This window comes from Saccopteryx leptura, chromosome 9 (assembly GCF_036850995.1).
Source record: "Saccopteryx leptura isolate mSacLep1 chromosome 9, mSacLep1_pri_phased_curated, whole genome shotgun sequence".
In the NCBI taxonomy this organism is placed as follows: Eukaryota; Metazoa; Chordata; class Mammalia; order Chiroptera; family Emballonuridae; genus Saccopteryx; species Saccopteryx leptura.
In genome coordinates, this window is record NC_089511.1 from 18,639,743 (window position 1) to 18,663,816 (window position 24,074).

The 24,074-nt window shown below is 47.6% G+C and overlaps 1 protein-coding gene and 1 pseudogene across 2 annotated transcripts in view; one reads left to right on the forward strand and one right to left on the reverse strand.

Annotated features, from left to right (window-relative positions):
• Positions 1-24,074, forward strand: part of SLC7A6 (solute carrier family 7 member 6) — a 48,757-nt gene that overhangs the window by 16,116 nt on the left and 8,567 nt on the right. For both annotated transcript variants that reach the window (XM_066348920.1, XM_066348921.1), the window contains exons 2-6: positions 3,880-4,435; positions 19,445-19,570; positions 21,374-21,518; positions 22,161-22,284; positions 22,497-22,600. In XM_066348920.1, the coding sequence (XP_066205017.1) occupies positions 3,916-4,435; positions 19,445-19,570; positions 21,374-21,518; positions 22,161-22,284; positions 22,497-22,600 (1,019 nt within the window). In that variant the 5' untranslated portion in view covers positions 3,880-3,915. The remainder of the gene's footprint in view (positions 1-3,879; positions 4,436-19,444; positions 19,571-21,373; positions 21,519-22,160; positions 22,285-22,496; positions 22,601-24,074) is intronic.
• On the reverse strand, positions 4,578-5,200 carry LOC136380883 (spindle and kinetochore-associated protein 2 pseudogene; annotated as a pseudogene).

Consider the following 24,074-nt stretch of genomic DNA (forward strand, 5'->3'; position numbering starts at 1 on the left):
AGCCAGGCCTCAGCCATGCAGAGGTGTGCTGGCTCAATGCCTCTGGGAGTGAGGGAAGGCTGACTCGTGTCCCAGCGGCGTTTTCTCAATTGGGCTCAGGTCTGGACTCTGGAAGGGGATTGGGACAGGTAGGGAGAAATTTTAGGCGAGGCTGTGGAGATTGGAGTTTTTCCTGAGAACTGCTCACTGTTGTTGTTTTTCCTCCCTTTTTTTCCCTTTTTTTTTTTTTTTTTTTTTGTATTTTTCTGAAGCTGGAAACGGGGAGAGACAGTCAGACAGACTCCTGCATGCGCCCGACTGGGATCCACCCGGCACGCCCACCCACCAGGGGGGATGCTCTGCCCCTCCAGGGCGTCACTCTGTTGCGACCAGAGCCACTCTAGCACCTGGGGCAGAGGCCAAGGAGCCATCCCCAGCGCCCAGGCCATCTTTGCTCCAATGGAGCCTTGGCTGCGGGAGGGGAAGAGAGAGACAGAGAGGAAGGAGGGGGGGTGGAGAAGCAAATGGGCGCTTCTCCTATGTGCCCTGGCCGGGAATCGAACCCGGGTCCCCTGCACGCCAGGCCGACGCTCTACCGCTGAGCCAACTGGCCAGGGCCTTTTTTTCCCTTTTGTGACAGAGAGAGGGACAGATAGGGACAGACAGACAGGAAGGGAGAGAGATGAGAAGAATCAATTCTTTGTTGTGGCACCTTAGTTGTTCACCGATTGCTTTCTCATGTGTGCCTTGACTGGGGGAAGTGGGGGCTACAGCAGACTGAGTAACCCCTTGCTCAAGCCAGCGACCTTGATCTCAAGCTAGTGAGTCCTGCTCAAACCAGATGATCCTGCTTTCAAGCCAGCGACCTTGAAGTTTCAAACCTGGGTCCCCCACATCCCAGGTTGACGCTCCATCCGCTGCGCCACTGCCTGGTTAGGCAGAACTGCTCACTGTTCAGGGGCCTTGGTTCCCTTGGGCTGAGCTCAGTAGGCAAGGGTCTTGCACATCTGTTTTTGTTGAGCAGATGAGAGGCTTCTGGGAAGATGATGAACTGCTCCCATTCTTATCTCTGTGCCCTTAAAGCACTGACTCCTGGGCGGTAATCAAATGGCCTATCAGATTCCTTTCTCCAGAAGATGAGTTAGGAGTGGGGAATCTGAATTCCTTTCTCTGGGGCACAGGAATTGAGAGAGGGAGAATGCTGAGAGGAGGGTCAGGAAGGTGCTTGTCTTCCTCTGACAGATTCTGGGTCCTTCATATTTAGGTTGGTATGGAGTCCAACTTCCTTGAGGTTTCTAGACTGGCCCAACTCTAATCCAAAGGTAGTAGTGTGTGTGTGTATATGTGTGTATGTGTGAGTACGCACTTGTGTGTGCACCATCTCCCTCTAAGATACCTTCCGATATCAGATCTGTGGATAAGAGGAACCTTATAACTTTGATTTGGTGTCAAGATTCCTGGCTATAATTCTGAGATAACCTCTTTGCAATCCCAGATGGTAGTGAGGGGCGTGCTGAAGAAGAAAGCAGATAAGCCAATACCAGATGAGCCCCAGGTTAGAATGCCCTCTGGATGTTCTTTCTCCATCAGGTGTTTATTTTGTTTGTTTGTTTGTTTGTTTTTTAAGTGAAAGGAGGGGAGATAGAGACAGACTCCTGCATGCTCCCAGACTGGGATCACCCAGCAACCACCATCTGGAGCCGATGCTTGGACTAGCTGAGCTATCCTCAGTGCCTAGGGCTGACTCTTAAACCAGTCGAGCTACTGGCTGTGAGAAGGGAAGAAAGAGAGAAAGGGAGAGGAAGGAGAAGAGAAGTAGATTGTTGCTTCTCATATATGCCCTGACCGGAAACGAACCCAGGACGTCCGCATGCCGGGCCAATGCTATATCCACTGAGCCAACTGACCAGGCCCTCTCCATCACGTCTTATTAGGTTATCCCTGTCTGGGCACTTTGGAAAATAAAAGGTGTTAAATTGGCATGTAGCTATGGAGGAAGTAACGTGCGTATTTTAGAAAAAGCTACATATAGGTGTGTATTTTTTTTTTTTTTTTCAGGAACAGAGAGAGAGTCAGAGAGAGGGATAGATAGGGACAGACAGACAGGAACGGAGAGATGAGAAGCATCAGTCATCAGTTTTTCGTTGGGACTCCTTAGTTGTTCATTGATTGCTTTCTCATATGTGCCTTGACCCTGGGCCTTCAGCTGACCGAGTAACCCCTTGCTCAAGCCAGCGACCTTGGGTCCAAGCTGGTGAGCCTTTTGCTCAAGCCAGATGAGTCTGCGCTCAAGCTGGCGACCTCGAGGTCTTGAACCTGGGTCTTTCTGCATCCCAGTCCGACGCTCTATCCACTGCGCCACCGCCTAGTCAGGCTAGGTGTGTATTTTCATGAAGATCTTCTCCTTGGTCCAGTCTCTGCAATAAGGATATGCCCTTGGCCCTGGCCAGTTGGCTCAGTGGTAGAGCGTCGGCCTGTGTGGGAGTCCCAGGTTCGATTCCCGGCCAGGGCACACAGGAGAAGCGCCCATCTGCTTCTACACCCCTCCCCCTCTCCTTCCTCTCTGTCTCTCTCTTCCCCTCCCACAGCCAAGGCTCCATTGGAGCAGAGTTGGCCTGGGTGCTGAGGATGGCTCTGTGGCCTCTGCCTCAGGCGCTAGAATGGCTCTGGTTGCAACAGAGCAACGCCCCAGATGGGCAGAGCATCGCCCCCTGGTGGGCATGCCGAGTGGATCCCGGTTGGGCGCATGTGGGAGTCTGACTGCCTCCCTGTTTCCAACTTCAGAAAAATACAAAAAAAAAAAAAAAAAAGGATATGCCCTTGTCTGGCATCTTCCTAGCCCTTCGCACCACCTGCTCATGTTTTTTGCCAGCCTGACAGTAACTATAGACCTTTTGACATGTGGCTGGACACTGGACACTGCTGAAGTTCCTGTTTATATTTGGGTGCAGGTGAGTGGGCAGGATCACCTGAGTATGGACAATGAGAAGCCTTTTAGACTAGCTAGGGCTGTCAACCTGGTGCTGGGACTCTGAGCTCTCGGCAGGTTTGCAGGATTTTTTTTTTCTTTGTGAGAGAGAGGGAAAGAGACAGGAAAGGAGAGAGATGAGAAGCATCAACTCGTAGTTGCAGCATTTTTTTAGTTCAGTTTTTTTTTTTTTTTTCATTTTAGAGAGGAGAGGGAGAGACAGAAGAGAGACAGAAGGGGGGGAGGAGCTGGAAGCATCAACTCCCATATGTGCCTTGACCAGGCAAGCCCAGGGTTTCGAACCGGCGACCTCAGCATTTCCAGGTCAACGCTTTATCCACTGCGCCACCACAGGTCAGGCTAGTTCAGTTTTTTATACGTGCCTTGACCAAGGACTCCAGCCGAGCCAGTGACCTCTTGTTCAAGCCAGTGACCCTGTGCTCAGGCTGGTGAGCCTGCACTCATACCATATGAGCCCACGCTCAAGCTGGCAACCTTGGGGTTTCGAACCTGGGACCTCAGTGTCCTAGGTCGACACTCTATTCACTGCACTACTACCAGTTAGGCTGCAGGTTTTAAATTGGTAAGAACAGAGCAAAAACTACATCTCAAGGAGAATCTGTGTTATGGATAAACCTAATGCCAGCCTATCCTGGACATCAAGCCAGGTACTTTTTGTTGGAATTCGCTCTCATATCATACCTGAGCTTTTATAGAGTTTTTCTTGGAAGCAGTGGAGGTTTACCTGCCTCCATTTCCCTGAGTCCTGTGGTGGAAATTAAGACAGGCTCATTGTATTTAGGTCTGTGTATGAAGCGTGCTGTTGTTCCTACATAAGTGTTGGGCAGGGAAATCTGCCTGCCTTGCTGGTCTAAACTAGAGCTTCACTAGCTCCTCCTGCCTTAGACTGACATACTTATATTCTTTGCCAGGCCGTGGTAAACACAAGTGTGAAGGAACCATCTGCCATGGAAGCCAATGAGCTGGAGAGCCCCACGTCCACATATCGTTTCATTCCTGAGGCCAACCAGCCCAGCGAGGAAGATGACAGCATGCCACCTCAAGGGACCACAGAAACAGTGCAGCTGAAGAAGGAGATCTCTCTGCTGAATGGGGTCAGCCTAGTGGTGGGCAACATGATCGGCTCAGGAATCTTTGTTTCACCCAAGGGTGTTCTGATATACACAGCTTCCTATGGGTTGTCACTGGTCGTATGGGCCATCGGCGGGCTTTTCTCTGTTGTGGGTGCCCTTTGCTATGCAGAGCTGGGGACCACCATCTCCAAGTCTGGGGCCAGCTACGCTTATATTCTAGAGGCCTTTGGGGGCTTCATTGCCTTCATCCGCCTATGGGCCTCCCTGCTAGTCATTGAGCCCACCAGTCAGGCCATCATCGCCCTCACCTTCGCAAACTACATCGTCCAGCCCTCCTTCCCTACCTGTGATCCTCCGTACCTGGCCTGCCGTCTCCTTGCTGCTACTTGTATATGTAAGTCTGGGGGCTGGTGGGGGGGCGCTATTTGTGGGGGTCTGGGTTATGTCCACATAAGAAACTGCCAGAACTGTAAGAATTTTTTTTTTGTTTAAATCTCTTTATTCACATTCCATTCTTTTGACTGAAATGTATTCAATCTGTTCTTATATTCCCCTCTTCTGTGAAACGCATCACTATCTAGTCACACAGGCCAAATTTCCTTCACCATACCCTACCCTCTAGTTACCAACTGCTAACAAGACATTTTCCTAAATTTCTCTGAAATTGATCTCTTCACCATTAGAGTTTTTTTTTGTTTGTTTTTTTTTTTTTGCACGTCCATTTCTTCATAAGTCTGACATGTGAGATTTTAATTGCTGTAAGGCCGTTTTCTCTAATTCAGTCAGTGGTGACAGCTCCAAGTCTGTTTGCTTTTGTAGTTCTTGTATCACGGTCATAGTCTTACTGAAAATGGTACAAATGCGGCTCTTAGTCATGTTCTGCTCATCAGCAGTTGGCTTAAAGCGTGCACACAAAGTTCCATATCGAGACTTTATTGCTGACAATTCCTGTAAGAGTGTAACTGGATTTTTCTTGCCTGGGGAATAAGGATGATTAGTCTTGATTTCATATTCCAGCCTGTATTGAATGTAATCCAGGTCAAAGTCAGCTTTCTGGAACATCAATTCCAGCTTATCCACCTCCTCTTCCATGTTGAATAGTTGACACTCCTCAGGCCGTGGCAGCGCTTAAGCTGCAAACCATATCATCTCTACTTTCAATTTCCTGTAAGAATTTTTTATGAGTTTATTTCAGCCAAACTGTTAGCAGTTGCCAGGAAGCAGTCTCAACAAATTGAGAAAATGCTCCTGAAAATGGCGGGTTTACCACTTTTTTTTCATTTTTACTTTTTATTCATTTTTAGAGAGGTGAGGTGGGAGGAGGGAGAGACAGAGAGAGAGAAGCGCAGGGGAGGAGCAGGAAGCATCAACTCCCAGATGTGCCTTGACCAGGCAAGCCCAGGGTTTCAAACCAGCGACCTCAGCATTCCAGGTAGACGGTTTATCCACTGCGCCACCACAGGTCAGGCTTTACCACTTATTTTATACATCAGAATCCAAGAGGAAGATGTAAGGGGGGTAACATGAAACCCACTGGTGATAGATTAGGGAGGGGGATCTTTGGGATTGGATAAAAAGTAAAAATATATATATTCAAACTTCTTTTACATAGGCAGGCATGCGATAGTTAGCAGCTAACAAGTAACATGGTAATAATAACAATGAGGGGAATTGTAGTTTCTGCTCTGGTGGGGTGGCTGCCCTGAGGGGGACTGGAAAAGATGACCCTTACATTTCAAAGGTATGTTATCAGGTATGTTATTGTAGATGCTGAAGACACAGACAGGCTCCTTAAAGCAAGCATTGACCTTTGTTAGAGAAAAATACCTCCCTAGGACATGACTACACACCATGAACTGCTTTTAGTTAGGAAGTTTTTATTTCAGACCATCTTATGTGGCTACTGTAGGTCTCTGAGTTTGCAAGGCCACCATGCAGGCCTCCCTTGAGCTTGTCAGATTCAGCATGTGGCCCCTTTTTTGTTCACAGATACTTTAATAATATTCATAGTACCTTATATTGAGCAGCATATTTTGTTTTTTGGGAGGAAAAGAAGCATCATATCTTTTCAAGAAGTAATTTCACCGAAGTCAGTTGGTCCTGAGATAAGGGTAAAGGTTGGGTGGGGACGGGAAAAGTCTGAATCTGTTTGTAACTTTTTTTTTTTTTTACAGGGACAGAGAGAGAGTCAGAGAGAGGGATAGATAGGGACGGACAGGCAGAACGAAGAGATGAGAAGCATCAATCATCAGTTTTTTGTTGCGACACCTTAGTTGTTCATTGATTGCTTTCTCATATGTGCCTTGACCGTGGGCCTTCAGCAGACCGAGTAACCCCTTGCTCAAGCCAGTGACCTGGGATCCAAGCTGGTGAGCTTTGCTCAAACCAGATGAGCCCATGCTCAAGCTGGCGACCTCGGGGTCTCAAACCTGGGTCCTCCGCATCCCAGTCTGATGCCTGGTCAGGCTTCTCAAGATGTTTTTTTTTGTTGTTGTTTTTTTAAATTTATTTATTCATTTTAGAGAGGAGAGAGAGTGAGAGAGAGAGAGATAGAGAGTGGGGAGGAGCAGGAAGCATCAACTCCCATATGTGCCTTGACCGGGCAAGCCCAGGGTTCTGAACCGGCGACCTCAACATTCCGGGTTGACAATTCATCCACTGTGCCACCACAGGTCAGGCTTGTCAGGTGTTTTGACTGGAGTCAGCATCACTAGTTGTAACTTAACCTAGAAAAAAACATAAGTACTGAGAGGTCTTTATTCTGCTCAAAAAAAGTTATTTTGGCCTGGCCGGGCGGTGGCACAGTGGATAGAGCGTCAGACTGGGATGCAGAAGACCCAGGTTCAAGACCTCGAGGTCGCCAGCTTGAGTGCAGGCTCATCTGGTTTGAAAAAAAAAGAAAATAGCTCACTAGCTTGCACCCAAGGTCAATGCCTTGAGCAAGGGCTTCCTTACTCGGTCTGCTGTAGCCCCACGGTCAAGGCACATATGAGAGGGCAGTCAGTGAACAACTAAGGTGCCACAACGGAAAAACTGATGATTGACGCTTCTCATCTCTCTCCATTCCTGTCTGTCTATCCCTCTGTCTCTGTAAAAAAAAAAAAAAAAAAAGTTATTTTGAATCCTAGCTTTTTATCTTAAACGAGTTTAAAGACATCAGTGAGGAAGTCGTCTTCTCTAAATTGTGGGGGTCCCAAGGCATTATTTCATAGGCCCACAGCACCTCAGGCCACTTCTTCTTGCCATTGCCACTGTCCACAGCCTGTTCAAGCAGCAGGCACCACACCAAAATGGCTTTTTCCCATTGGTGTTTCAAATTTCTTTACACTGACCTTGTAAACAAGCTCTGTCTGATGCCAGTGAGAGCAAGGTGGGTGGTTTCTACCCTGTATTTGGGTTTCTGAGGACAGAACTTAAGAGAAATTAGTGGATCCCTCTTTATTTATTTTCTCTCATGAAGTGGTAAGAGGGGATTTAGTGTGAAGTCACTGAAGGGAGAGAAGATTGCTGTGAATTTACCCAGTCACGTAGAGCTAGTGTTTTAATTAGCTGAGAAGTGGCCCAGAATTCCATATTCCTTAGTACTGTGTTGCCAGAGGCATTTAATTTTACTGTTTTTCCCATATCTCTGCTTGCAGAAGCCTTGGCAGTATATGTAGTTTATCCACAGTGTTAAAAATAGAACTTGGGGGAGCTAGCAATAAAGGATTGTACGGTACACAGTGCCTCCTAACTGTAAGGAATTTATTAAAGACATGTTAACAGGAACCTCTCCACAAATACCCTTGGGAGGAGGGAAGATGGGTACTTAGTTGTATTTCTTATAGATTTTGGCCAGGGGAACTCTGGCCTAAGAGCTCTCTAAAAAAGGGAATGGTTTTCTTATTATAAATCATGTTCATCAAGGAGAGAATTAGCCTCAAATCACCTAAATCTACCACCAAGCGATGAGGACTTTATTTTCCCATTGATATGAGGGAGACCGAGAGAGAGAGAGAGAGAGAGAGAGAGAGAGAGAGAGAGAGAGAGAGAGAAGCATCAATTTGCTGTTCCACTTGGTTGTTTCATTTAGTCATGTACTCATTGATTGCTTCTTCTATGTGCCCTGACCAGGAATTAAACCTCAGCGTTGGTGTACCAGGACATTGCTCTATCCACTGAGTCACCCAGCCAGGACCTTTTTTAAAGAGAATAAGAAAAGGAGATGAGGACTTTTTGAAGTTGTTCCACTCAATCTTGCACTCATTGCTTGCTTCCTTGTTTTGGGACTCTGTTCTGATGGAGCTAACCAGCCAGGGCTGGGTTAGTTAACTCTTGCCTCCATTTTCTCATTTGTAAAATGGGAATATTGATTGTACCTATCTGAACAGATTTTTGTGAGAATGAATCAAGACATGTATAGTACTTCTCTGCCTTACATATAATAAGTACTGTACAATGCAAATAATGCTGCTGTGGGGATCTTGAGTATAAATCATTTTCAGAGTTTGTGCATATTTTCTTGGGGCAGAATTATACAGGGTGGGGTTGTGAGTATGTGAAACAGTTTATTCTTGTATTATTACTTATTAATTATTGTACTATTTTTCATATGAACAACTGTAAACCTACTTTTACCCCACCCTCTACAAGAGAAATCCCTGTATCTAAAGGAAGAAACTGTTTTAGGTTATTTATATGTTACCCACTTTCTGTCTGGAGGTTTTTGTGATACTGTACTCTTTTCTGAGCGTCTGAGAGTGAGTACTTATGCATTGTTCCTGTGGTGGCCTTCGGACAAATTTTAGGAAAAAGCACCTACATCTCTAATTTTTCATATATGGACAATTTTTATTTGTTAAATCTTCTTTTCATTATTTTTTACATTGTTTTTATATTTAGGAAGCTCATCCCTATACCACAATCTTTTGATTGGTGGCCACTTAGAAATACAAAGTTGGCACTGGCCAGTTGGCTCAGTGGTAGAGCATTGGCCAGGTGTGTGAATGTCCCAGGTTTGATTTCTGGTCAGGGCACACAGGAGAAACACCCATTTGCTTCTCTACCACCCTCCCTTCTCTCTTTCTCTCTCTTCCCCTCCTGCAGCCATGGCTGGATTAAAATGAGTTGGCCCCAGGCACTGAGGATGACTTTATGTCCTCCACCTCAGGCTCTAAGAAGAGCTCGGTTGCTGAGCAGTGAAGCAACGTCCCAGATGGGCAGAGCATCACCCCCCTAGTGGGCTTGCTGGGTTGATCCTGGTCAGGGCTCATGCAGGAGTCTGTCTCTCTGCCTCCTCTCCTCTCACTGAATAAAAAAAAGAAAAAAAGAAAAGCAATTCAAAGTCATGGTATCTCATAGCTTATCTCATTCAAATGCAGTTATACTCTCATTTTTCATACTCTGAATTCCTGCAAGCCTCCTGTCCCAGAAGCCCAGGTTTTTCTATGACATAGGATGAGGGCAGGAACTTGTCAGAGTTTGGGCCAAATCATAAAACTATGTCCCATTCTAACTGACTAGACTTTAGGGTTCAGCTTACTTTTCTTCTTAGAACTTAGGGTGTAGGATCAAGTTGATGGATCATCCAGCAAAGCTATAATGTGATGGAGGGAGTCTCCTTGGGCAGGATTGGCAATGAGAGCAGCTTGGATTCAAGAGGCACAAATTGAAAGAAACCAACGAGATCATAATTGGAGAGAAACCACCAAAGATCTGCACTGAATCCACAGTGAGGCTTAGGTAGGATAGGAGGATTAAGTTAATCCTAAAACAGAGATGCCTGACCTGTGGTGGCACAGTGGATGGAGTGTGGACCTGGAATGCTGAGGTCACCAGTTCAAAACCCCAGGCTTGCCTGGTCAGGGCACATACAAGAAGCAACTACTATGAGTTGTCCTCCCCTTCTGTCTCTCTCTCCTTTCTCTAAAATTAATAAATAAAATATTTTAAAAATAAAAAAGAAAGAAACAGAGACATGAGAGGAGTCCAAGTTGTTGGTTGGGAGACTGCCTAAGGAAGTTACAACCATGACAGCCTATACAATTAATGCTCCATTCTAGAAGAAAGGGCCCAGGCGGTCTCCACATAACCAGCTCTAGGGCAGAGCTAAATGCTGGTGGCCATGGGCCAGACTTGGCCCATAGATATATTTATTGGGCCTGCACAATGTTCTGAACATTTAAAAATTATTTTCCAACATTTGAAAATCAGGATGTGTCGGCCCTGGCCGGTTTGCTCAGTGGTAGAGCATCGGCCTGGCATGCAGAGGTCCCGGGTTCGATTCCCGGCCAGGGCACACAGGAGAAGCACCCACCTGCTTCTCCACCCCTCCCTCTCTCCTTCCTCTCTGTCTCTCTCTTCCCCTCCCGCAGCGAGGCTCCATTGGAGCAAAGATGGCCCGGGCGCTGGGGGGGCGCTAGGGATGGCTCCTTGGCCTCTGCCCCAGGCGCTAGAGTGGCTCTGATTGCAGCAAAGCGACCCCCCGGAGGGGCAGAGTATCGCCCCCTGGTGGGCAGTGTCGCCCCCTGGTGGGCGTGCCGGGTGGATCCCGGTCGGGCACATGCAGGAGTCTGTCTGACTGTCTCTCCCCGTTTCCAGCTTCAGAAAAATACAAAAAAATAAAAAATAAGAAAATCAGGATGTGCCCTTTCTCTTGAAAAATCAAAATTTCTAAAAACTTTGTACCCAAATTCCTGCCTGACATAATCAGCTGCATTTGAATAGTGGTTGCTCCCTTTAAATGAAATGTAGTGTTCTCTAGTCCATTTTTGTCCTCTACTCCCTCTTGTTTTATTTTTTTTTATTATCTTTTTATTTATTTATTTACAGAGACAGAGAGAGAGTCAGAAAGAGGGATAGATAGGGACAGACAGACAGGAACAGAGAGAAATGAGAAGCATCAATCATCAGTTTTTCGTTGCGACACCTCAGTAGTTCATTGATTGCTTTCTCACATGTGCCTTGACCGGGGGCCTTCAGCAGACCGAGTAACCCCTTGTTTGAGCCAGCGACATTGGGTCCAAGCTGGTGAGCTTTGCCCAAACCAGGTGAGCCGGCACTCAAGCTGGCGACCTCAGGGTCTTGAACCTGGGTCCTCCGCATTCCCATCCAATGCTGTATCCACTGTGTATCCTGGTCAGGCTCCCTCTTGTTTTATACCCAGACATTCTTGCCATTGCTCATTCATGTTACCTTCTTGGCTCCTGAAGGTGGTGTTGTTTTAGATGCTGGCTCTTTAGCAGTAACCCCCACCTCCCATCCTAGGTTACACTTGGCAGGGAGATCAAGCAGCTATTTTTGGATTTCAGGCTGACTTAGCCACTCATTATCGTAGAGCAGTGATTCTCAACCAGAGTTGAGCCATATGACAAGGTCTGAAGTCATTTTTGGTTGTCACAGTTCTTCGAGAGGGGGTGCTACTGGCATCTAACGGGTAGAAAGGCCAGGGGTGCTGCTGAATATCCTGTAATGCACAGGACAGCCCCACACAGCAAGTCTTACCTGGACCCAAATGTCAGTAATGCTGAGGTTGAGAAACTCTGTCCTATATGTTCTGGGATCTTGGATTCTTCTGTGGTAGGTGGAGCCTCAGACTGACAACTGGACTTGGTATGCTGTGGACTCTATTCACTTATGGGACTGGAGGGGGAAATGGCAGTTCTTGAGGTCCATAGGTCTCTTCTCTGGCTAGCTGTCCAGCATTGTAAGAGTTCTTGATTTGATGCAGAAGTGTATGTTTCTGGCTTAGATATTGTCAGTACATTCATCTTTTTGGGATCCTGCTTTTTTTTTTTTTTTTTTTTTTTAGGAGGGGAGGAGAGAGGGAGGGACAGATGGGGATAGACAGGCAGGAAGGGAGAGAGCCGAGAAACATCAATTCTTTGCTGCCGCTCTTTAGTTGTTCATTGATTGCTTTCTCATATGTGCCTTGACTGGGGGGCCACGGCAGAATAAGTGACCCCTTGCTCAAGCCAGCGACCTTTGGGTTCAAGCCACCACCATGGGGTCATATCTATGATTCCACACTCAAGCAGGCAACCCCGTGCTCAAGCTGGTGAGCCCACGCTCTAGCTGGTGACCTTAGGGTTTCGAACCTGGATCCTCTGTGTCCCAGTCCAACGCTCTATCCACTATGCCACCACCTGGTCAGGTGGGATCCTGCTTTTTATATAGCCTCACACACATCATTGGTGAGTATTTGTTGTGAACGTTTCAACATGGCTGTCAGGTCAGCACTGAGAGAGTGGCATCAAAGCAGAGGTCTGCTCACAGTTGAGACTTAATTGCTCCTGAGTGCTTGTTTGGCAAGGCCAGCAATCAGGAGGAAGGGGAGGAATATTGTCAAAGATGAGATAGGAGTGAACAAACACTGTGTGACCGGCAGAGCTTTCTGTTGTCTCTTGCTGTCCTGAACCCTGGATAGGGTTCTGAGTGGGCAGTGCGCCCCTATTTTGATCAGTTGTTGCTGTGGATAGACAGTTTTCCTGTTCTGACAGTGACAGGCTTAAAGAGGACTGGGTCTTGACCATAGTTGCTCAAAGACCTTGTACTCTAACCCTTTATATAGTTTGAATATTTTGATAATAAGGTTAAATGTGAGTATTTGTGTAGTTAAAAACAAAGAGGCTTTTTAAAAAGTATGTGCAGGGCCTGGCCAGTTGGCCCAGCATGTGGATGTCCCGGTTCGATTCCTGGGCACACAGAAAAAGCAACCATCTGCTTCTCTATCCCTCCCCTTCCTTCTTCTCTCTCTCTCTTTCTTCCCTTCCTGCAGCCATGGCTCAATTGATTTGAATGTGTTGGTCCCGGGTTCTGAGGATGGCTCCATGGAGCCTCTGCCTCAGGTGCTATAAATAGCTCAGTTGGCAAGCATGGCCCCAGATGGGGGTTGCCAGGTGGATCCCAGTCGGGGTGCATGCAGGAGTCTCTCTCTATCTCCCATCCTATCATTTAGAAAAAGAAGGAAAATAAAAGGCATTAAATGTTCATATACATCTCAAGAGATAGCTCTTGATTATGGGATCTCTGTTTGGAAGGGTCTGCCTCTCCTGACTGCTGTAGAACATGTCTCTCCTAACAGATTTGTAGATGGTCCCCCTCCCCACTATTTTTTTTTCTCACCTTCATGTTGTTAAGGATTACACTCCTCTGTCCTTGAATGCCCTTTAGGAACACCCAGCCTATTTGTGGTAGGAATTGGAAGGGTTCCTTCCCCTTCGTGTTGTCTGTGACTATCAGCATAGATAGGACTACAACTTTAGGTTGCCAGGCCAGCTCCTCATCACAGAATGCGAGAGGCACAGGTCTGTTTGAGGGCACATGTATTCAGGATAAGTTTGTGTTTCAAACAAGTGGAAACCAAAAGCAGCATAGCTCACACATATTGAAATTTATTTCTCTCACATGTTAGAAGTCAAGTGTGAGCCCTGGCCAGTGGCACAGTAGATAGAGCATTGTCACAGAGTGCCAAGGTCGCTGGTTTGATCTTGGGGTCGCTGGCTCGAGCCTGGGGTTGTCAATCCCAAGATTGCCAGCTCAACTCCTGGTCAGGGCACATATGAGAAGCAATCAATGACACAACTAAGTGGAACAACAAATTAATGCTTCTCTTCCTCTCTCTCTTCCTACCACCCCCTATTCCATCTCTCTTTCTCTTTCTCAAAAAAAAAGTAAACTGTGGGGTATGTAGGATGACTCCATAACTCCTCAGGGAGCCAAGCTCCTTTCTCCTATCTTAGTGTTCTGCCATCCTCATCATGGAACTTCCAGCCAGTGGTCCAGGATGGCTATTCAAATTCTAGCTGTCATGTCTGCATTGTAGCTGGCAGGAAGGACAAAGAAAGGCATGCTTCACCCATTTTAGATACTTCCTGAGGTCTTTATTCATGTAGAACTTTGCTTACATCGCGAGGCAGGATCCTAGTTACCTGGCTATACCTCCCTGCAAGAGAGGCTGGGCAATGTTAACTTATTTTGGGGTAGCCATGACTCTGGTTAAATTTCCATTACTAAGAAAAAAAATGGAAAAACATTAAAAAAACTAGCAGTCTTTGCCACAGAGAAACTTGGGGATTTGTTTCTGCTTTGAGGTTGGGTCTAGATCTGCTGTTTAAATGCTCCTTTCTCAGCAAGAAGCCCCCAGACAGCCTTTAAGGCCTCTCACATGGGTTGTATACTCATTGTTGCAGGCTTTCCAGCAAGAAAATGAGATCAGGAGAACAGAGAAGGCTTGGATGTTTTATTGTGGTAGTTGAATCCAGCCCTGTTGTCCTATATTTGAGCTCTGATAATCTGTGATGCTAGATGTTCTGGGAGCAAGGAGGGGTGAGGATCAAATGTTGAAATATTGTTTCTTTTTTTTTTTTTTTTTTCATTTTTCTGAAGCTGGAAACAGGGAGAGACAGTCAGACAGACTCCCGCATGCGCCCGACTGGGATCCACCTGGCATGCCCACCATGGGGCGACGCTCTGCCCACCAGGGGGCGATGCTCTGCCCATCCTGGGCGTCGCCACGTTGCGACCAGAGCCACTCTAGCGCCTGAGGCAGAGGCCACAGAGCCATCCCCAGCGCCCGGGCCATTCTCGCTCCAATGGAGCCTTGGCTGCAGGAGGAGAAGAGAGAGACAGAGAGGAAGGAGGAGTGGGGGTGGAGAAGCAAATAGGCGCTTCTCCTGTGTGCCCTGGCCGGGAATCGAACCCGGGTCCTCCGCATGCTAGGCCGACACTCTACTGCTGAGCCAACCGGCCAGGGCGAAATTTTGTTTCTTAATTAGAATCAGGAAACCATTGGAGGCCTTTGTAGATGGGTAGATTGTTTTTAGAGTTTGCTGTTCTCTGGCAGGGCTGGGAGTTGGGTGAAGCAAGCAAAGTGCCTGGGGCCAAGCATTTAAGGATGGTTTGCCAAGTGGCTGTTACAGTGAGTGACTCCTCAACTTTTGTGACCTGGGTGCTTTACTCACTTCACCCAACTCCTGACCCTTCTCCCTGGCTGGCTGCATGTGTTTTTTTGTTTGTTTGTTTTGACAGAGACAGAAAGAGAGTCAGAAAGAGGGACAGATAAGGACAGACAGGCAGAAGGGAGAGAGAAGAGAAGCATCAATTCTTCATTGCAATACATTGATAGCTTTCTCATATGTGCCTTGACCAGGGGGCTACAGCAGAACGAGTGACCCCTTGCTCAAACCAGCGACCTTGGGCTCAGGCTGGTGACCCTTGCTCAAACCAGATGAGCCCATGCTCAAGCTGGCAACGTTGGGGTTTCGAACCTGGGTCCTTTGTGTCCCAGTCCAATGCTTGATCCACTGTGCCACCGCCTGGTCAGGCTTCTCATATGTTCCTTGACCGGAGGGCTCTAGCAGAGCGAGTGATCCCTTGCACAAGCTAACGACCTTGGGCTCAAGCCAGCGACCTTGGGCTTCAAGCCAGCTACCTTTGGGCTCAAGCCAGCGACCATGGGGTCATGTCTATGATCCCATGCTCAAGCTGGTGAGCCATACTCAAGCCAGTGACCTTGGGGTTTTGAACCTGAGTCCTTCGCATCCCAGTCTGATGCTTGATCCACTGTGCCACCACCTGGTCAGGCTGCATGTTAATTATTTTCATTTTTATTAAGGAAGAAGCATATGTGCATCATAAGTCAAAATATAGAAGAGTATACAATGGAAAAAGTCTCCCCCTCTTTCTAAGCATTAATCTTTCTCCCCAGAGGCAGCCACTGAGAAACAGACTTTTTTTTCTGATTTATTGGGGTGACATTGGTTAATAAAATTATATAGGTTTCAGCCTGACCTGTGGTGGCGCAGTGGATAAAGCGTCAACCTGGAAACGCTGAGGTTGCCGGTTCAAAACCCTGGGCTTGCCTGGTCAAGGCACATATGGGAGTTGATGCTTCCTGCTCCTCCCCACCCCCCATAATGAATAAATAAAATCTTTAAAAAAAATAAAAAAATTATATAGGTTTCAGGTGTGCAATTCTGTAACACAATACCTGTATATTGTATTGTGTGTCATCACCTTAAGTCAAGTCTCCTTCCATCAATCACCATTTACCCCCTTTTACTGACCAGGCTCTTTTGTACCCTTCCAGCTGGTCTTTCAGAAGAGGCTCTGCAGGGACTTCCGTGAGGCACTGCCTTCACTCATTCCTTCAGCACCTCATTAAATTCCTGCTGAGTGGAGTTTGTAGCAGGGCAGGGGGAAGAAGAAGTGAGAGGAAGTGCTTGTTTGTGTGGCTAGGGTACATATCAGCTTCTCTCCCCATCTTGCAGCCACATCTTGCAGCCAGGAGCACAGGAGCATAACCAGGACACAGACAGTCTCTTCGTGTGTATGTCCATCTCTCTCTCTCTCTCTCTTGTCCCCTTCTCTCTCTGTCTGCCTCCTTGTTTTCATCTCGTATCTCTCTCTTCCCTATGTCTCTGTCTTCTGTGCATTTTTTTTTAATTTTGAAGAATTTTATTAAAAGGAGATTTATTAATATGCTGACTGCATATGACTGCCTCGGGGCATATCTGACTCAACTTGTGCAGCCCCAAATGTAGCTCAGAGACTGGTTATATACCATTTGACCACACATAGGTTGGGGGGAGCATGACAGCATGATACAATTTTTTTTTTTTTTTTGCATTTTTCTGAAGCTGGAAACAGGGAGGCAGTCAGACAGACTCCCACATGCGCCCGACCAGGATCCACCCAGCACGTCCACCAGGGGGCGATGCTCTGCCCTTCTGGGGCATCGCTCTGTTGCATCCAGAGCCATTCCAGCGCCTGAGGCAGAGGCCACAGAGCCATCCTCAGCGCCCGGGCCATCTTTGCTCCAGTGGAGCCTTGGCTGCAGGAGGGGAAGAGAAAGACAGAGAGGAAGGAGAGGGGGAGAGGTGGAGAAGCAGATGGGCATTTCTCCTGTGTGCCCTGGCCGGGAATCGAACCCGGGACTCCTGTACGCCAGGCCGACGCTCTACCACTGAGCCAACCGGCCAGGGCTGTCTTCTGTGTATTTGTGTGTCTTTTTCTCACAAGCTGTACACTCTCTCACTTCCTCTTTCTGTAGTTCTGCTTTCTTCCTCTGCTTTCTTGTTGTTTTGTTCCTTTATTACAAGGGTTTGTGTGCGATTTAAACTTGCTGTGGTTCTGACTCTTCTGCTATTAGATAGATTCATTCTCTTGGTATCCTGACTCCATGTTCCTGGGAAACACGATCCAATAGGCTCAGCTTGGGTCCAGTGTCTGGCTTGATTAGGCAGGGGAGGGGGAACAATTCTCAAGAAGGGGCCCAGCAGGTAGGCAGGTACCTCAAAATATGCTTACTGTATTGCACAAGGGTCTGTGGATTACTGGTGGCTATTAATTAGGTAATACTTAATGTTAACTGATCTAGGTGCAGCCCCACACAGCGCACTTTGGTTTGCAGGGCAGGCACCCGGGAAGACCTGCCAGCAGCATGCATTCCTTCCAGCCTTCTCCCCTTCCTCTTGACGTTGTCCCTGTCCCCGAACCCCCACCTCATATGACTGACTAGTAAGCAGACACCTGAGTCATTTGCCAGAGTACTGAATAAAAGTTCTTAATGTGTCTTTGAGGCTGTTTAGCCACCCATGTTCATTTCTACAGGCTGGACCTTGGCTTTCCTCTCTGTTTGAGTGGAGGACCATCCAAGTGTCTGACAATTGCTTTGATTCAGGGAATTTGTGGTTAAGTGAAAATTCATCACTAACTTGGTCCTAACCAGGGTTCATCATTTCTCCTCTTTGTTTGGCATTAAGCTTAAGAAAACAAAATGCTTTTGTTTCCAAGAATTTATGATCTCTTTGGAGAAGCACCACCCAAATGCCGGAGGGACAGACCTTGAGATAAATGCTCACATGACCGGAGCATGAGACACTAAGCTGTGCTATGAACTGGGAATGCTGTAGGGTTAAGGGTGTGTGGGGGGGAGATAGCTCAGTGCTTGACTGGCTGGTATGTTTGGGAAATGTTTTACAGAGGAAGTGGGGCTACAGCTAGACCTTGAAAGTGGGAATTGCTGTTGGTTATGGTAGGAGGAGCAGAGGAGATTTTTTTTAATTTATATCTGGCACCAGTAAAAAGAAAATCTAGCTGAAGGAGAGAGTGCAAAATAGGTAGGAGTAGGTAAAGTTTGTCTGGAGGATTCATCCAGAATATTTTATAATAACATTTGAGGTTCACATAAAAATTCTAATTTTGGAGGCTAGGGGCAGTAATTAGAGGTGTCACTATGGAACCCTTTGTATATTGTTCTTAGGTCTTCCCTGTGGGTCCGAGCAGTCCCTGTTTAGCAGGGCAAGGGTGGTGGGAGCCTCCGCACAGGGCCCACCTATACGGAGGGGGTGAGGAACTGGAACATGAAGCCAGCAGTGCTGACAGGAGCCGTTGGGACGCCCAAGTGAGCTCACTGCTCCATGGGCCTCACCTAGAATTGGGGGGTTTGGGTAGAAATGGCAGCAGGGGAAATCACATGAGCTTAGGAATGGTAGTTAGCCTCTCTCGGCCTCAGTTTTCTCATCTATAAGATGGGAATAGAAATATCTATATTTTCAGGTTGTAAGAATTATTGAGAGGATGTATGTGAAATTGTTAGGCATGTGACAGGCTTTTTCTTTTACATGCCAAACATTGCCTAATTTCTAGGTGACCTGCCACCTACATTCAGATTAACGTCATTTATTAAGGAACTTCTCTTGTCTCTGCTCTCTAATGTGGCCATGGATAGATCTATGTCTTGGGTGGTTTGGAACCTTGGGAGTCTGAGTGGAGAAAAGTAGGTGAAGTTCACCATTCCTGGGCCTGGGAGGAATTTCCAAAAATGATTCTGGTTGTAAGAATTTCTTTTTTTACAGGGACAGAGAGAGAGTCAGAGAGAGGGACAGATAGGGACAAACAGACAGGAACACAGAGAGATGAGAAGCATCAATCATCAATCAGTTTTTCTTTGCGACACCTTAGTTGTTCATTGATTGCTTTCTCATATGTGCCTTGACCATGGGCCTTCAGCAGACAGAGTAACCCCTTGCTCAAGCCAGCGACCTTGGGTCCAAGCTGGTAAGTTTTTTGCTCAAGCCAGATGAACCCGCGCTTAATCTGGCGACCTCGGGGTCTCGAACCTGGGTCCTCCGCATCCAAGTCCGACGCTCTATTCACTGCGCCACCGCCTGGTCAGGCAGAATTTTAAAGTATGTGTTAATGCATGTCTTTGTATCCTTTCTTGTCTGCAGTGATGGGACACTCATGGGAACTCTCAGCTAGGGCGCATGGGAGATGTTCTTCCGTTTGCCTGTTCTGGTTCTGACTAGTCCACTGTCCCCTTTGCCTTAGCAGATAGGGCAGAAGTGATATACCCTGTAAAGAAAATTGAGCCTCTGTGCCCTCAGCTCACTTGCCAGTGATTTTATGGTTTTTCTTCTAGGTCTACTGACATTTGTGAACTGTGCCTATGTCAAGTGGGGCACACGTGTACAGGATATGTTCACTTACGCCAAGGTCCTCGCACTCATTGCCATCATTGTCATGGGCCTTGTTAAACTGTGCCAGGGTAAGAAGGGCCTGAGGTGGGAAGGAGGGTAGATGACTCTAGGAGGTGCCCTGGGTTCCCTTAGGAGGACATGGGGATTCTCTTAGCTTTACTGCTCAGCTTTTTGTACATGCTAGCCTGTGTCAGTGAGAGTACGAGCTCTGTTTCTGGGCCTCTTAAGCCAGGCTGATCTGCCAAATGGAGATGAGTCAGCCCCTCCCTCAGGGCTGCTTTCCCTTTAAGGAGGCTAGGAGCACTGCAAGAAGCCAGCTGAGGGCCTAGGGGCTTTTTAAACATGGGTCATAATTAGGTCATAAAAGTAAAGAGCTGCGATAGAGTGAAGCCTGCTCTGGCTCCTATTTCTGGTCTGTGATTGCCAGACAGTGAGTGGGAAGACCTGGCCCTCCTTGAGAGGGGAGGAAGGGTATGTGTGCGTAGGGGAGATGGGGGTGTGGAAATGAGTGGTTATTTCATCTGGACTTGCTTTTACTCAGAATTCCGTCCCAAAGTCAGCTCTCAGAAAAATATTAAAATATTGTAAAATTGGCACTGACTTTTCCACAGGTAGGCTTTAGAAAGCTTTTTATTCCTGGATCAAAGCAAGCTGGCAGTGAGGGAAACAGGCCTTCCCAGACCTGCTTATAGAAGGTCCTTATAGAAGTCCTCAGGCCTGGGATGTCTAATCATTTAACAACCCGTTCTTTAGAATAGATCATCTGTTTCTAAACTTGTCTGTGTTTACAATCATCTGGGACACTGAGACCCCCATTTCAGACCTACTGGATCAAACTCTGGTTGGTTTGGAGTTGAATAAGGTGTGTTTTTAAGAAGTCCCCTGTGTACTTCTTAAGCAGCTGGTCTAGCACCTCTGTACACATGTGCCAAGGTAGTACAGCCAGCCATCTGGATGTCCATGGTGTCTCAAACATTTTGGGCATGGGTGGTTCTATCTTCCCATTTCTTGCTGCATACCCAGCCCTTTTTGCCACATTGGCTTTCTCTAGAGGGTGACAACAGGCTTCGTTAGAAGTCTGGGTCTTGTTAACAACCTGCGGTGTGTCCAGAAACTCTCTCTTTTGGGCAGCTAGGTGCTGCTTCCTGGGTTTTCAAGTTTGTAGTCTCTGGAGGCCTCCAAGGAGAATGACAGGTGCCTGGGCTGGCTCTTCAAGGATGGAGGTGACCCTAGTTGCTACATAGTCTGTGATTTCCTGCCCCACGAAACCACAGCCCCTGCAATTAGAGCAACAGAGTTCTCTCTGAGACTGAGGAACTCATTTCACCAAACTATGCAGTGGTCTGGGCCAAGAGAGGTAGTTCCACAGGAAGGTCCTAATTGTTAGCAGAAAGTGACTCCTTTATGATAAACAGGGTACTTTCTAAAAATAGGAGGAAGAGCTGTGGCCTACGGTGAGGTCACTTGCAGGAAATGGAAAATCACTAAGGCCTTGGAACAGGTGTGGCATCAGTGGCAACTAGGAGTGCCCTTCTTTATCTGAGATTGTCTAGTTTTACTAAAGGAATGGGAGCTTTCCGGGGGGAGTCAGGGTGGTGATAAAGTATAGGGAGATGGTGGTTGTCGTTCTTTTGGTGTTAAATTATGTTTTTTTTTTTATCTTCCCCTTTCCCTCTTGCTTTTCCCTTCTTTTTGTCTCCCCCCCCCTTTGTTTTCTTGACCCCTCCTTTCTCCTTTTCCCCCATCTTCCCGTTCTCTTTCTTCTCTGCCCCCCTATTCTTCCCTTCTCCTTACACCTTCCATGTCTTGTCCTCCCTTTTCCTTCTTTCTCTTCCTTCTCCCTGAACCCCCACTGACCTTTGCTCCCACAGGAAACTCTGAGCACTTTCAGGACGCCTTTGAGGGTTCCTCCTGGGACATGGGAAACCTCTCTCTCGCCCTCTACTCTGCCCTCTTCTCTTACTCAGGTTGGGACACCCTTAATTTTGTAACAGAAGAAATCAAAAACCCAGAAAGGTAAAGGTGGGCTCACCCTCTCACTCCCCAGCGTGGCTGGAACTCCTGCCTGGTAGAGGGCGAGCTCACCCTCTTCCCTCCCCGGCCCCTCTGTCCCCCATGCCTCCCTACTCCTTCTGCAGCTCAGAGGGATTAGGGTTAGCATGGGCATCAGTGAAGGTGGGGAAGCTCCTGGCCCCTGGCCCTCAATGTTCATACTGGAGGATGCCAGGATCCTTCCTCAAGGAAAGGCCCTTCAGTGGGCAGCAGCAGACCCAGTTGGGGCTAAGGTGTTTAGGACCTTGCACTCTGGGGCTGACACAGGCCTGGGGACCCAGAACTTGACTCTGACAGCCAGGTCCTCAGCCTGGCCGCCAGTCTCTAGAGGACACTGCTCCTTCAGTGAGACCCATTGGTTCTAGCGTGGTGAGCATCAAATATTGATCATGAGCTACCTTTACAGAGGGTGTGTTTTTTTTCTTTCTCTCTCTCTCTATAAACATGAGCTAAATACCCCCACCCCTGCCCCCCACCATATGGGGAAGAGGTACCTCAAAGACCCAGAGGCTAGGGAATTATTAAATGTCAGAAAAATCCATGGGTGAACTTTGACCTCAAAGGAGAGGTTGGTTTTAGTTAGTCCTGTCTCACTTGTCCTGACAGAAATTTGCCCCTGGCCATTGGGATTTCTTTGCCAGTTGTGACGCTCATCTACATTCTGACCAATGTGGCCTATTACACAGTGCTGAGCATTTCGGATGTCATTGGCAGCGACGCTGTGGCTGTGGTGAGTCTCTCGGGATTCTCATTTGCTTGTCATCTTGTGATACTGAATGGCTCAGTCTTTCTGCTGCCACCCTAGCCCTTCAGGGTGAGGTGGTGGGTCTCGGCCAGAGGGTGGACTGCTCAGTAGTGACTGTGTTTGTGCCAGCAGCCTAGATACAGGAGGCTTATGAAACCCTGTCCTATGCTGAGTGCACTTTCTGTGTTCTGCCCCAGACATTTGCTGACCACACATTTGGCATATTCAGCTGGACCATTCCCATTGCTGTTGCCCTTTCCTGCTTTGGGGGCCTCAACGCATCTATTTTTGCTTCATCAAGGTACTGTGTCTCTACTTCACTGATATCATACTCCATTATTCTCTGAGGCTTTAGGTGAACCCATATGAGCTCTTCTTTTCCCTTCTCCCTCTCTTGGAAATACAGGGTGTGTGTGTTCATGTGTGTGCGTCTCTGTACGTGTACATGGCTGTGCATGCATGTACTTGCCTTTGTGCAAATGTTTCTATGCTGGGAGCTTATGTTTCCATCCAAGGCCAGGACAGATTGGTAGGAGGTAGAAGGAAGGTAATAGCTTGGAGTAGGGACCCTGTCAGGGGACAGATTCCAGGCTCCTTGTGGGTTAGGGTACAACCCCAGGATTCATTCCTTCAGTGATTTTTGAGCAGTTGCTGTGTGCCAGGTACTGGTACACTGAGGCCAACAGGTGGGCTCCTGCTCTCCTCTCTGTGCAGACACTGCCCTTTCTGTGGCTTCAGAGAAAGGAGCAGTTCTGCCATGCGGGGCTGACCCTGCTACCTGGTGTCCAGTTGTACCCTTCCCTTCTGCAGTAGTTTGCTTCATCAGTTGGCCCTTCTCTTTGTAAAGGTTCAGTTGCAGCTATCTCTGCACAAACTTCTTTCATCTCCACTTACAGAAGTCACAAAATAGCTTAATAGCTTTCCCATCTCCCCTCTTCCTTACTGCACACATTTCTTTCTTTTTTTTTTTTTTTTTTTTTTTTTTTTTTTGTATTTTTCTGAAGCTGGAAATGGTGAGAGACAGTCAGACAGACTCCCACATGCGCCCGACCGGGATCCACCCGGCATGCCCACCAGGGGCGATGCTCTGCCCACCAGGGGGCGATGCTCTGCCCCTCCGGGGTGTCGCTCTGCTGCGACCAGAGCCACTCTAGCGCCTGGGGCAGAGGCCAAGGAGCCATCCCCAGCGCCCGGGCCATCTTTGCTCCAGTGGAGCCTTGGCTGCAGGAGGGGAAGAGAGAGACAGAGAGGAAGGAGGGGGTAGGGGTGGAGAAGCAAATGGGTGCTTCTCCTGTGTGTCCTGGCCGGGAATCGAACCTAGGTCCCCCGCACGCCAGGCCGATGCTCTACCGCTGAGCCAACCGGCCAGGGCCTGCACACATTTCTTTAGGAAATAGTTTGCATTTCAGCTGTCATTCATTTTTCTACCCGCTACACTTTGGCTTCTGTGACCTAAAAAAATGTTCTTATTAAGGCTACCTGGGACCTCTTCTTAGCCTGCTTTCATAGTCCTTATTCCACTGGAACCATGAAGCAAGTGACAAGGACAACCCTTAACCACACTTCTGAAATGATTCCTGTGGCATCTGTGACACTCAGGTAGCTGAGAAGGCTTCTTTCCTGATTTCTCTTCTTCTCTCCCTATAAATATTTCTATCCCAAAGGCAAGGAGTTTAATAGGCATCAATAAATAATTGCCACATTAACAGATAGGAAGATAAGAGTAAGTTTTGTCCTATTCATTCTTAGTAGTTTTGACATCCCAGTCTATGTAC